Source organism: Thamnophis sirtalis, unplaced genomic scaffold (genome assembly GCF_051295495.1).
Source record: "Thamnophis sirtalis isolate CommonGarterSnake01/CBP01778 unplaced genomic scaffold, rThaSir2_p1.2 scaffold_9, whole genome shotgun sequence".
Lineage (NCBI taxonomy): Eukaryota > Metazoa > Chordata > Lepidosauria > Squamata > Natricidae > Thamnophis > Thamnophis sirtalis.
Window position 1 is genome coordinate 23959770 of NW_028261389.1, and position 14368 is coordinate 23974137.

General features: G+C 39.4%; 1 protein-coding gene across 3 annotated transcripts in view; it reads left to right on the forward strand.

The window, feature by feature from the left end:
* The window catches only part of HCFC2 (host cell factor C2), a 36459-nt gene that overhangs the window by 16244 nt on the left and 5847 nt on the right, over positions 1 to 14368 (forward strand). The window contains exons 7-14 of one of the 3 annotated variants that reach the window (XM_087723078.1): positions 1808 to 1996; positions 2757 to 2942; positions 4108 to 4154; positions 5533 to 5650; positions 6174 to 6353; positions 10619 to 10689; positions 12314 to 12454; positions 13862 to 14047. In XM_087723078.1, coding sequence (XP_087579204.1) covers positions 1808 to 1996; positions 2757 to 2942; positions 4108 to 4154; positions 5533 to 5650; positions 6174 to 6353; positions 10619 to 10689; positions 12314 to 12454; positions 13862 to 14047 — 1118 coding nt within the window. The remainder of the gene's footprint in view (positions 1 to 1807; positions 1997 to 2756; positions 2943 to 4107; positions 4155 to 5532; positions 5651 to 6173; positions 6354 to 10618; positions 10690 to 12313; positions 12455 to 13861; positions 14048 to 14368) is intronic. The other 2 variants (XM_087723076.1, XM_087723077.1) reach the window with 2 other exon arrangements.

A 14368-nucleotide genomic window follows, 5' to 3' on the forward strand; every position in this document is an offset into this window, starting at 1 on the left:
AAATCTCGGGCTTCACAAACAGAATTAAGACGATGTTTTTGATTCTCAAATGTGACTGTAATGCCAGCTGGGACTTCCCATTTATATGGTATCTGAGAATTTCTGAGTTCTTCAGTTAAGAAGGTGTAGTCTCTCCTTGCTCTTAATATTTGAGATGGTATTTCTTTAAAAACAACCAAGTCCTGTCCATCAATTCTCAGCCTCTTATTATAAAGCTTCTGTATTATCACATTTCTGGATTCCCTTGTGGTGAAATATATAATTATATCCCTCGGAAGCTGTCGCTGTTTTGCTGCACACGAGTTCTGGCGGTAAATTTTTTGAATCTGCCAATCAAAGTTAAGTCCCGGACTTCCCACCGAACGACTAAGAGCCTCAAAGAAGGTCTGTTTCAAATTCTCCTGTTCCTTTTCACGCAGTCCTCTAACTCTTATTGCAAACGCAGTCTTATTATAATTTATCATGACAAGTTGTTTTTGAGCATTTTCAATTTCCTGTTGTAACGTTTGAATTTTGGATGTCAAATTAGAGTTGGTTTCTTCCAAAAGTTCCAATTTATCCTCCATTCCGGCAATATAGTCTGTCATAACTGTCATAATTCCGATCATATCCTCCTTTGTTTGAGCAATTTTAGCATCAAATTTATCATATAAATCCGATATAAGTTGATTGATTTCCTGTCTGAAATTGTTAAGGGTTTCGAAAAGAAATTCTTGCGTTAACAAATCTCCAGTAGAGGGCGTAGGAGGCAAGGGCAGCGACTTTATAGCAATTTCTTGAGATGTGTTATTAAGGAAGCGCTTCTGCTTCAATTTGGGAGCCATTCCAAAAAAATAAAAAAATAAAAAAACGAGCAATCAAACAAGCCAACAAACAAAGTCTCTGCTCCCCTCAGTTTTAGATGGGATACTATTTGTAATCTTTTAACAGTTGATACGGAGAGGTCTTCAGGAGAGTAGGGCTGATTGAGTACGTCACATCAAACGCAAAAGCTATAAGATCGCCATCTTGTGACGCAGCTAGACAAATAAGCCTTTTACAAAATTGAAGCTGGTATTTTGAATAATAATAGAAGAGATTTCTCAGGAATGGTCCCCGCTCGGATTGATTTTTAAATAGCTTAGCTTTGTCCTGAGGGGGGGGCAACCTGCCTAGAGCTGCAAAAAAAAAGCAGCTGAGAAGAACTGGCTGGAGTAAAAGCTCAGCTATTGTTGAACCTCTTCTCCGTTCACAGCGAAGAAAAAAGCTGTGAATTACAAAGAGATCCTAACGACTGACCTTCTCCCTGCCCCTTTCTGCCAGAAAGGGGAGATATCTATAGATCTTATAAGATATACAGACCAGAACTCTGAGAGGAGCTCCATTGAGCTCCCGTCGGCGACAGGCTCCTCCCCCAGAAGTCCGACTGTAATTTTACCAACATGATTTTGTCTCATACATTCATCAACTGGAATTCTAGACATACCCGGTTCCTGCAACTATTCTTTATATGTTTTAGCCTCCAGTCCCCTAGTTTAAATAGTTTAAATATGTGAATAGGGTGACTAAACAAACCATGATATCTTTTAAGTCAGTAAACAACTATTGTCGGACTTGTTGCTAGTTTAACTCTAGTTAATAACTATGTACATTGCATAGATTTTATAGGATTTCCTGGTTTATTTTGTTTTTCTACCTCCAATAAACAGTGGTAAGAATGAACTTGCTCATTGTGAGTTAGTGTGTATTAAGCAGTTGGCGTAGAGTTAATTTGATTAAATCCTAATCCCGTCAAATATTAATTTGTTTTTATTTAATTTGTTATCAGATACTTTAGAATGGATAAATCTAATCCCAGATTGTCAAGAAGACAAAAACAATGTGTTACCAGGTCCAAGAGCTGGCCACTGCACAGTCATTGTTGGCTCTCGCTTGTATATATGGAGTGGCAGAGACGGCTACAGGAAAGCTTGGAACAATCAAGTTTGTTGCAAAGATCTTTGGTATCTAGATACAGGTGAGTGGTCTACCTAATACTTTCTGATAACATTATTGATGGTGATTAAAAACTTGCTCAGATTTAAATGTATTTGCTTTTCTGTTTTTGAAACTTTTAAAAAATCAGGTAATGTAGGTAAGAATTGCTCTCTTCTGAGACTCCACACTTAGGCTGGATTTACACAATCCACAAGGCTGAAACGTGGTTACTTTATTGTTTATTGTTATGAGAACAATAGGCAGTTAAATTAGTTCAGTAAATAAGGACTCGCTTAATGAAGGATCCTGTGTTTGATTCCATTTTAACATTCCAGTTCTAACATTTCAATTCTAACATCTGTTACTGTTATGCCTGCCCTGTAGTTTGAAGAATTAAGAAACTACTTTAAGCCTTTTCCTTTTCCTTCCCAGCTTACATATCTGAGCAAACCATCATTTTCTCCTCTAATCAAAACTGTCCAAACAAAGGATATTGAGGAATTTTGTGCCTATAGGTTCAGGTATCAAGAGAGAATCTTTGGGGGGGGGGGGGAATTCTTGAAGTTGAACTCCACACGTCTTAAAGTGGTTGAGATTGAGATACACTCTTGTAGAGTTTTGACACTAGATATTAGATAGGCTTGGACTGTCTTTACAATATTAATGTGTGTTCCTTCTCCTCATTTGAGAACATTTGCTCCTTTTCTGAAGCATGCTGTGTATATAATGCTTGTATTAGAAAATTTAAAATCTTTAAAAAAGTCTTTCATTTTATTGTAATTGCATTCTTCTCTTTTAAGAGAAACCACCAGCACCATCGCAGGTACAGTTGATCAGAGCTACAACTAATTCATTTCAAGTTAAATGGGACGAAGTTCCTACTGTTGAAGGATACCTTCTTCAACTACATTTAGATGTGCCCACACCGGTTGCAACTGACGTATCCTTTACTGTGACACCTGAGCCACAGTCATCCTGTGTGCAAGGTAAAGTAGCACATTTCCCAGCAAGTTTATAAGTTACATGAGTAAAATAGTTGCATAACTCTCTTTTTTTTCTGGAATGTCTCTTGTGGTTTGGGATTGATTCTGGCCTAACTTCCATTCTAAGATCTTGCTGATCTGTTGGAGATTGGTGCATATCATCACCCAACCTGCCTTCCTCAGGTCAGGACATAGCAAGCAAAGCATAAAGTGACAAAAGGACCCAATTTGTCTTATAAAGATTGATTTTATAGTGTACCTTTCAAATGTCAGAGGAGAGTTTAAATCTTACAACAAACCAAAAGATTTCACAGATGAAAAGAAAGCATAGTATGGATATTTGAAGCAACCTGAACAATGGTTCAGGTTCTGAGCAATGCTCTTTCTTAAAGAAACTTAAAAAGTCAGAACTGCAAATCTTTAAAAATGTCATTTGAGCTTCAGATCAACCCATCATATACATCAGACCTGGGCATTTTGGCTGTCCCTTTCTGGCCCATGTGAGGCCACTTGGAAGTTACAAAATAAAATGTAATTAAGAGTGCTGGAGGGGCAGGAGAAGAAGACAAGCGTGCTCCTTTAGTTCACTGACAAGAGAAAGAGCTTTTCTGCATCTGCGGCAGAAGCAGCTGGGCTGAAGTGAGGCTCCACATTCCTTCCTCCCTCAGCACATTGGCACCAGCAGCAGAATTAAGTTCAGCCTATTGGTTTGGCCAGAATAACAGCCCCAGTTTCTAATGTGGCCCCTTGGGAAAATTAATTGCCTATCTAGATATTACATTAACAAAAGAATAATAATTGATCAAGCTGGAGATTTCTGATTTCTTTATCAATCTTTGTTCCAGGATTGTGGGTGGCTGTTTTTGGCAGAAAATTAAAAAATGAAAGGCAAAATGAAATTGTCTCCTTTTTTTTAAAAAAAAAAACATTACTCAAAACAGTGAACATTTCCTGGTCCTGATTGATTATTTAGAATTAAACTTTCCCAGGCTTTACTGAATTGTGCCCACTATCTAGATTGATTAATTCATTCATCTCGGAATCGATGGGAGGGTCTTCTTGCCTTTAATTCCTTTAACTATTTGTACCTTTACATAGAACAGCATCCCCTCTCCCCCTTTTCTTATGCAGCAAGTTCTAAAATGAATTAATATTGTCCTTCTTCCAGGAACTAAACTGGATCTCCACCCCAAAACTCTCAGTGCCTCAAGCAATGTAAGTTAATACCGTGAAGGATATTATTAGGACTTTTTTTTTCAAATAATATGAATATGTGCTCAAAAGTTACAGTGTAAGTGGTCTATATGATTATTAGCAAACAAAACCCTTATTACCTAGTAGCTGTCCTAAAGCCAAAATACTAATTTTGCCTAATCAAATCTCCCTTGTGTTGGCTAACTAGGACAAAACATGCAAACGTTACATATCCAAGGATTCAGCAGTATGGTGATGCCACTCACAACCACCCAGATGTGAAATCCGGGTCGGCCCAGTTCGGCTGAACCGGTAGGGACGATTGTCCTTGGTTCTGCGAACCGGTAGTAAAAAAAAAAGCTTCCGATGATCACACGGCTCACAGCTGAGCTGCATGATTGCTGGAAGCTTTTTAAAGCATTTAAAGAAAAAATGCTTTATAAAGTGGGGGAAAATGGCCATCCTCACCCAGTCACATGACCCATCACCACCACCAAGCCACACCCACAGAACCGGTTTTGGGGGGGGGGGGAATTAGATTTCACCTCTGTACCCACCCAACCATCCAGCCTATCACACCTTTTTTTCTCATTGCTTTCCTAATCAACAAAGGCATCATCTGGTAGACCATGCCTATGTATCCACCCTGAAGGCGCTCTAACACTTGTTCCTCATCCCAAATTAAGATATCTTGAGTTTCTTTTTATCCTACCCAAAGTAGCACCAAACCCAAGCTTGCCATCAGACCCATTGGAGAGTTCTTGGGCCTCTGAACCCAGTCGCTGGATGGATTTTTAAAAAAGGGGTCATTATATCACCATGATATATATCACTGCCTTATTAGAACTATAAACTCAGGGATGACTTTTAGAGTGGATTGGGAAGCCCAATCCAAGACTTTGTGAGAGCAAAGCACATCCTGCTTTTGGGGGCCAGTTTTCCCCTCACCCAGCAGCATATGGGAGGATATAGCAATAGACACCAACGTTCAGGTGATTAGGGGCCAAAGGGGATATTTCTCCTTCCCTCAGCAGAATGAATTCAGAACCTATGCTAACTCACACACACACCCCAACCAAAAAAAAGTTCAGATATTAGTTCCTATATAAACCATAAAATCTATAGAGCAGTGTTTCTCAACCTTGGCAACTTGAAGATGTCTGGACTTCAACTCCCAGAATTCCCCAGCCAGCATCTGCTGGCTGGGGAATTCTGGGAGTTGAAGTCCGGATATCTTCAAGTTGCCAAGGTTGAGAAACACTGCTATAGAGACTATTGGGCGAAAGATTCATAAAGCTGTTGGTTTCCAACCAGAAGCAGAATCAAGAGTCCTTAGATGCTGATAGCCATAAACACAGTGGTTACTACAGAGAAATTGGTGCTTGTCTTCTCTGTCTAGGTGCAAATTTCCATTTCAGAGGCTAAGGCCAAGATTCCAGAAACTGAAAATACGAAGAAAAACCATTCCGTTTCCAAAGAGTCCAATGTCCCTTTATGTTTGCCTGCTAGCACTTTAGGTAAGCAGCACTAAGTTAAAACTTATTTGTCAAGTGTGGTTCCAGATGTCTGAGGGATAAGAATGGATATCAACGCTTTGATTTTTATTAATATATTTTTATTGTTATTTTTGTCAATGGAAATAATGTCAGCGCAACAGTGGCGGAGAATGTTTATCACAGAGAGTTATCCCGTGTGAAATTGTCCCGTGGCAAGTTGTCCCCACAGCGAGTTGGTTGTGGCGAGATGGCCACGGCGAGTTGTCCCATTCTGTGAAAATGAGCATCCCAGACAAAACCATGTAGAGACACCGCCCCCTCTTTGATTTGATTTTAATAAGTTTTTAAAATAGATTTAATGCGAATAAACATTCAAAATGGACATCTTATATACCCCAAAGACCTAAAACCACGTTATTAAGCCATTTTGCTGCATGGACGTCCCAGCTACATCTGAAGAAAAGAATTTCTGTAGGAAACAAACATCTATTGATTTCTATCTTGGGATCATATGTGATGGGCTTTTGCTTTTCTCTCCTTTCAGGCCCTCAGATATCAGCAAATCTAAATGAATTACTTGACTTTGATTCAAGATCTCCCCAAGTAGATACTTCTACACCTAGCATAGCCTCCACCACACAAAATATAGTAACCCAGCAGGCTGTTAGAACCAACTCATCAAACGGGGCAGTTGCAAAAGATGAAACTTCATTATTATCAACAGGTAGTTCAAACCTGGAAGTCAGTGATGTTTTCCATTTTGAATCACATTCATTATGGGTTTTTTTCATGGTGGTTCTAGAACTCCATTTCTCGAATAGCATCAAGATGTACCATATTTTTTGGAATATGAGATGCACCAGAGTATAAGACGCATCAAGATTTTGAAGACATAAATTTTAAAAAGGTTTTTGCATTCTGCAGACCTCCCAAACCCTCTGCACGTCTCATTTTTTTGTGAAAAACGGGGCATGCAGAGAGTTTGAAAGGCCTGCAAAGTGCTCCTGGGAGCTGAAGGGGGGCAAAAATAAGCAAAAATATGGCATGCATAGCTTTTAGGAAGCTTGTAGAGTGCTCCTTGGGGGGGGGGGCGCAAAAACGAGCAAAAAGCGACTCATTTTTCTCTTATTTTTGCTTTCCACAGCCCCCAGGAACACTTTGCAGGCCTCCCAAACCCTCTGCATGTCAATTTTTGTGAAGGGGGCGGGTTTAGGGAGGCTAAAAATGCTGTATTGAGTCTATACGTTTTCACCCTCTTTTTTGGGGGGGGGGGAGGTGCATATTATACTCCGAAAAATATGGTACATATCTAACACTTAACCAAGCTATGAATAGGTTTTTATAATACATGCAAGCACTGCCTTTGCTTGAATCAATAAATAATATAGTAACCGTAATTCCTTACTTCATTCAGACTGAGAAAAAATGGTTGCCAGGTTTATACCAAGCCAGGCCACTAAACCAGCTTTAAATTGTAGATGAATATTAATCTATAATTTAAAGCTGGTTTAATGGCCCGGCTTGGTATATTCACATGCCATGTTCAGTGTACATTATGCATCAGAAAACTATAAAAATAAAACAAAAACACACATCCTTCATGTTCTATGCAATTGAATTGAAAACCCCTGATACGATACAATAGCAGAGTTGGAAGGGACCTTGGAGGTCTTCTAGTTCAACCCCCTGCCTAAGCAGGAAACCCTATGCCTTTTCAGACAAATGGCTATTCAACATCTTAAAGACTTGCAGTGTTGGGGCATTCATAACTTCTGGAGGCAAGCTGTTCCACTGATTAATTGTTCTAACTGTCAGGAAATTTCTCCTCAGTTCTAAGTTGCTTCTCTCCTTGATTAGTTTCCACCCATTGCTTCTTGTTCTACCCTCAGGTGCTTTGGAGAATAGTTTGACTCCCTCTTCTTTGTGGCAAACCCTGAGATATTGGAACACTGCTATCATGTCTCCCCTAGTCCTTCTTTTCATTAAACTAGACATACCGAGTTCCTGCAACTGTTCTTCATATGTTTCAGTCTCCAGTCCCCTAATCATCTTTGTTGCTCTTCTCTGCACTCTTTCTAGAGTCTCCACATCTTTTCTACATCATGGCGACCAAAACTGAATGCAGTATTCCAAGTGTGGCCTTACCAAGGCATTATAAAGTGGTATTAACACTTCATGTGATCTAGATTCTATCCCTCTGTTTATGTAGCCTAGAACTGTGTTGGTTTTTTTGGCAGCTGCTGCCCACTGCTGGTTCATATTTAAATGGTTGTCCACTAGGACTCCAAGATCCCTCTCACAGTTACTACTATTGAGCAAGGTACCACCTATACTGTACCTGTGCATTTCGTTTTTCTTGCCTAAATGTAGAACCTTACTCTCTTCACCATTGAATTTCATTTTATTAGATAGTGCCCAATGTTCAAGTTTGTCAAGATCCTTCTGTATCTTAAGCCTGTCTTCTGGAGTGTTGGCTATTTCTGCCAGCTTGGTGTCATCTGCAAATTTGATGAATTCCCCATTTATTCTTTCGTCCAAATCATTGATGAAGATGTTGAAGAGTACTGGGCCTAAAATAGAGCCTTGGGGTACTCCACTGCATACTTCCCTCCATGTAGATGCAGTTCCATTGAGGACTACACGTTGAGTGCGGTTGGTCAGCCAGTTATGAATCCATCTGGTGGTGATGCTGTCCAACCCACATTCTTCTACTTTATCTAGTAGTAGGTTATGGGCTACCTTATCAAATGCCTTACTGAAGTCCAAGTAAACTATATCGACGGCATTCCCCTGGTCCACTAATTTTGTCACATTATCAAAGATTGCAATAAGATTAGTCTGGCATGATCTGTTTTTGACAAACCCATGTTGGCTTTTGGCTATTATTTCTAGGTGTTCGCTAATTTGTTGCTTGATTATCTTTTCAAGAATCTTTCCTGGTATTGAGGTCAGACTGATAGGTCTATAGTTTCCTGGATCTATTTTTTTCCCTTTTTTGAAGATGGGAACCACATCACCTCTTTTCCAATCCTCTGGCAATTCCCCAGTGCTCCAGGATCTCGGAAAGATATAGTTCAGTGGTTCTGAGATCTCATCTGCCAGTTCCTTCAGAACCTTGGGGTGTAATCCGTGCGGTCCTGGTGATTTGAACTCGTCTAGGGTAGACAGGTGCTCACTTAGCATTTTCTTCCCTATTTCAATTTGTGTTCCTAATCTGATTTTTGTGGTGCTGTTTTTGATAGGTTGGACTGTTTTATCCCTTTGTGTAAAGACAGGTGCAAAAAATGAGTTAAATAGTTCTGCTTTCTCCCTGTTGCTTGTCACCTTCTTACCACTTTCTCCCAGCAATGGACCAATTGTTTCCTTAACCTTTTTCTTGTTTTTAACATGTTGGAAGAAGCTTTTTTTTGTTATTTTTTACTTTTGTGGCAAGCCTTTCTTCATTGTGAGCCTTAGCTTTCCTTACTTCATCTTTACAGGCTCGGGCTATTTGCTGATGTTCTGCCTTAGTTATGTCCCCCTCTTTAAACTTTTTATACTTAACTTTTTTGTCTTTCAATTTGTCAGAGAGTTCATGCTGGTAGTTATTTCTTATATAGTGCAACTCCACCTCCTCTTTTATTTGGTCTATTTCTTTTAAATAATTTAAATCCTTCTAGCTGTATGTTCCATTTGTGGGTTTCATCCCACCATATTTGAAGTTCAGATGAAATTGGAAGCTAGGGAAGATAGAACAGTTTCCAATTTTTCAGCGTGTGTGCAGGTATAAAGATTTGTTCATGCATTGGTTTATGAAGCAAAACTGTGATCAAATGAGTTTTTTAAGATACAAATAAGCATATCTGCTCCTAATATAGGTGAGGACAACCTGGGCCAATCAAATAGCCATAAGACTCTTTTAATTTGCCAGATGATCTATATTTTGAGATTTCTCAACCGGAACTGTTTAATTTTTAGTGTAATAATTTTATTCAGTCTTCCCTTATTCTTATACCTTATGGATTTTTTTTTAGAAAATTGCAATGTTAGGTTTCTTTTGATTTTCTTCTCAATTGGAAATAATATTTAATTTGGATTGAATGTAGATATTACTTTTTTGCCATTTTTAACTTTCGATACATATGCAGTATATGAAATTATGCTGTATGAATGAAGTTTAGATATTTGAGTTACAAATAACTATGTTTTTAAAACTGCATTTAAAAAAAAACAATGGTGGAGATTTGTTGCACGTGAGATCAATTATTTGTTTCCATATATTTAGTTTATATTTTGAATAAAGTTGGGCTATAAATATTCCAAGTTTTAATTAACTGACATCTAAATTTACAATTTAAACTGTTTGCAGTACTTAATATTATTAAGCATATTAATATTCATTGTGCCATGTATTTTTAATTTGTTCCAAAAAATGTAGGCGAAGGAATGTTGTTTTTTTTAAAGCCTGGAATCTGGTAAATGTACAATATCTTGTCGAAGATCCCACATGAAAATGTAGGATTTTAAATCTTGGTTGCCCTTGATTACTTTTTAAAAATGAAGCTATTTTATTTAATTTTGCATTCATAAACCTGAATAAACTTGAATTCAATTTAATTCTAAGTGGTTGGTTGACTTAAATACACTGGGAGTGGTCTGGTGGCCTAGAGATGGAGTTCTCGTCTCACAATTGGGAGGCTGTGAGTTCGATTTCTCTCTCTCTGGGCACACTAAGAATGTATCTGCTGAACAAAACTCCACCTTGGCGACAGGAATATTTTTTTTTCATTCAGCATACTGGTATATATCTGTTCTTGATAGTCATGCATTACAGGCAGTTTGTCAGTTGCTTTCCAAGTAGAAAGCCAGCATTTTGCTTCTTGTCTGTACAACAGAAATGATATGGAACGTTATCTCTGAAAGAGATAAAGAGATTTCCACTGTTGATGGATTTACCTTTGCAAGTGTTTGTACCTGTAGTAAAAGAATTTTCAAATGTCTTTCTCCTAGTTAAAGAGTCTCCAGTGCCCTCAACTAGAGCCACAGTTGTTAACCCTCTTGATTCAGCTGTTCAATCACCTGTAAGTACATGACACATTTTGAGCAGCAGATATTCACAATAAGATTTATCACTTAGAGAAAGATCAGTATTTTATGTTATCAGTTTCCTCAGTTAGAGAAAACTGAGTCAGTCACACCATTTGCAGACTTGACAACTTTTATTCCCTATGTGCCTTAATTGCTCATTCTATAAAATGCATTAGTTTAACATAGCCTTGGCAACTATGACATCAAATTGATTTCAGTTGCTGTCTTGACTTTTCTGCAGCATGGAGTTATATGAAGAATATTTCACAGAGGGCTAGTATATAAGTGGTTGGTTGACTTAAATACACTGGGAGTGCTCTGGTGGCCTAGAGGTGGAGTTCTTGTCTCACAATTGGGAGGCTGTGAGTTCGATTTCTCTCTCTCTGGGCACACTAAGAATGTATCTGCTGAACAAAACTCCACCTTGGCGACAGGAATGGCATCCGACCATTAAAACACTCCGCTAGCTCCATTCAGTTTCCCAGACTCCACCCCACAAGGGAGTATGAGGTCATTAAAAGAAGATGACGTTAATACATTGTACAAGCAGTTTTATAACCACAATTGGGATTGGGATTTTCCACAAGTCGTTGCAGTCACAAGTTGCTTCAGGCCTGCATTTACAATAGTTTTTACACTGGTCATTCAGTGAATCCAGCTCAATGTATATTTTTTGTTGGACATAATCGTAAGCACGTAGCCACAGGACACTGCAACTGGTCATAATGAGAGTCATTTTACAGCTGTAAATGGAAGCACAGTTTGTAAGTTACTTTTTCCAAGGCCATTGTAACTTTGAATGGTCTTTAATAAAATGGTCGTAAGTCAAGGATTACCTATGTCAATGATAATTGACATGTGTAGTACTATCACATAATCTGCTCTCTCCTCCTAGCATTGGTAGGGCTGTCATAGGATGTGGAGGGGGAGATTTAATTCCTTCCACATTCAGGTCTCCAAGACTGAATTGTATGTATTAGACTCTTGATGTGGAAAACGTCTGTTAGGAATATAATCTTAACGGTTGGGTTGGCAATATATAAATCATATAGCAATGCTGTACCTGTTTCTTTAAATCATACTGTAAAATGTGATTGGTTGCTGTTTTCCTCAATCGGCCATAAGAGGGAGCCAGAATGACTGTTAGCTCTCTGTTTGTTAGATGCTGGGCTGATCTGATCTGAGTGTTTTGGAAGCTGGCTGTTAGAAAGTGCTAATAGCAAATTTTGAGTACCAGACTGTTTTATGATTATGGACTATGTTATTTGGATTATCCCTTAACTGAAAGACGTTGATGACTGACTGTCTTATCTGTGTATGACTTGGACTGTTGATGGACTCTGATACCTCTATTTCCATGAAAGTAAAAGCCTGTTTAAACTACAGTGTGTCTGTATGCTGGTTTGTATGTTCTCCAACACAACTCTCACAACACTTCTCTGAACACACTCGCTTTCCCAACGGGGAGCTTACCTAACACTGGTTATGGGCCCAGGTTATACCAGACGTAGCTAAAGGAGAGTTGGTGTTGATACGCAATACCACATACAGACAGCTGGGGAGCTTACCTAACAACATCCATATTTTTAACACTGCCTGCTGCTCTTTGAATTATAGAAAACTTCACCACCAAAGCAGAATTCAAGAGTGAGGACACAAGAACGAAAGTGGAATGATGTTGGGATTTTTCAAAGCAACACGGCATTAGTGAGCCAGTTTTATTTGCTGCAAGAAGAAAAGATTTTTTCCAGCAAGAAGGTTAGTTGAATTTTCCTATTAAATAGTAACAACAAGATTAAGTAGGGAGGTGATTGGATCTTGGAAGTTGAGATGAAGGAATTAGTATCTTATGTAAAGAACTAACCAAACTTGTGCCCTATGCCCATGATGGTGAATCTACAGCCTCCCTGAAGCCTCCTGGGACCAAAAATGGGGTGCCGTGGGGGGGCGCTGCACACACACACCCGCTTCCCCCGCTCTGTTTTTGGTCCCAGGGGGCTTCAGGGAGGCCTGCTAGGACCAAAACGGTGTGTGTGGGGGGCGCATGTGCAGGGGCACAGGGCGCACGTGGGGTTGTCACGTGTGCATTGCATTATGGGTGTGTGCACGTGCGCACTGTCAGCACGAGGACAAAAAGGTTAGCCATCACTGCCCTATGCCATTCTAGTTGTTGTGGTTATGGGTTTGTAGTATTTACATAGTCTTTTTCTGACGCCAGTTAACCTTAAAAACTTTTCTTCTTTCAATTTGGGAACCCTATTTCTTTTTTTAAAAGCAGAGATTTGCATCGGCTTTTATACAAATGAAATTCAACGTGATTTATTTTGATTAAGATTAAAAATCATTATGATTTTGTGATTTTACGTTTAACATTTTCAGTTTGATAGTAACTTTTAGATATTTATAGGAACCACAACCAAGATGTTCAGGGGCGTTTAACATTTGGGCTTTAAGTTCTATACGTTAATCATTGATACTATTCTCAAATTAAGCAGAGGTAAATCTCATGTGCCATTTGAAAATGTATCATATATTCCACTCTCCCATTTACACCAGTGGATCTTAAAAACATTCAACGCTGGTTTTGCTTAATAGGCAGCTATGCTGAAAGCTCTTCCTAATAGGAAATTCGATCTAGAACAGGGGTGTCAAACTCGCAGCGTCACTGCAGTGCAGTGGTGGGTTCTACATCCCGTTGTAACCAGTGCACTGCAACAGGGCCGGGCGTCCACCATCAGCACGCGCACAGCATGCGCATGTGTACTTACCACCTGCGATGCTCCAGCTGCTTGGTGGAGTGTCGCGCAGGCACCATACGCTCCGTACGTGAAAGCCCCGATCGGCTCAAATACAGGTACGGTGGGCCCTCCCACCGTGGGCCCTCCAGAGCACCATACTGGAACGGTACCTGATGCTCCCAGCAGGCACCGGTACGCCCGTACCAGGGCGTACCGGTCGTATCTCACCACTGCGGCAGTGTCACAGGACGTATCATGACTTTTCTCCCCTTCGCTAAACCAGGTGTGGACGTGGCTAGTGCATGACTCATTTGGTCCGTGGGCCGTGAGTTTGACACCGTTCATCTAGAACATAAGGAGTCTTTAGAACCTGTGTTTTAAGAAAAGCAAATAATTATTTATTTCTTTTCATGTTATTTATGTTTAGGGAGACAATACAGATATTCCAAATGCCAGTTTATTTAAGAAACAGGATCTCGCTCCTGGCACTTTATACAGGTTCAGGGTTGCTGCAATTAATGGATGCGGTGTAGGGCCTTTCAGCAAAATCAGTGAATTTAAGACTTGCATCCCTGGATTTCCCGGAGCACCTTCAATTGTCAAAATTAGCAAGGTAATAATTCTTCCTTCTTTCCTCCTTCTCTGTGTGTAAATCTGAATAGGGAATGTTAACATTCATGAAAGGCTTAGAGAAATGAATGTTCCTTGGAAAAGCCGGCAATGGAAAAATAAGGCATTGTGAGCAAAGTAAGTAATTTTGAGTTGACCAAAAAAAAAAAAAAAAACCCCAACCTCTGAGTAGTCATCAGACTTTTGGTACAATGGTTAACAATATGGATTCTTAATGGAAAAAATCTTACTGTTAAATCCAGCACTGGATCTTGGAGCAGCTTTAGTCATGATGTAACTTCTGTTTTCATATCTAGAACCACAC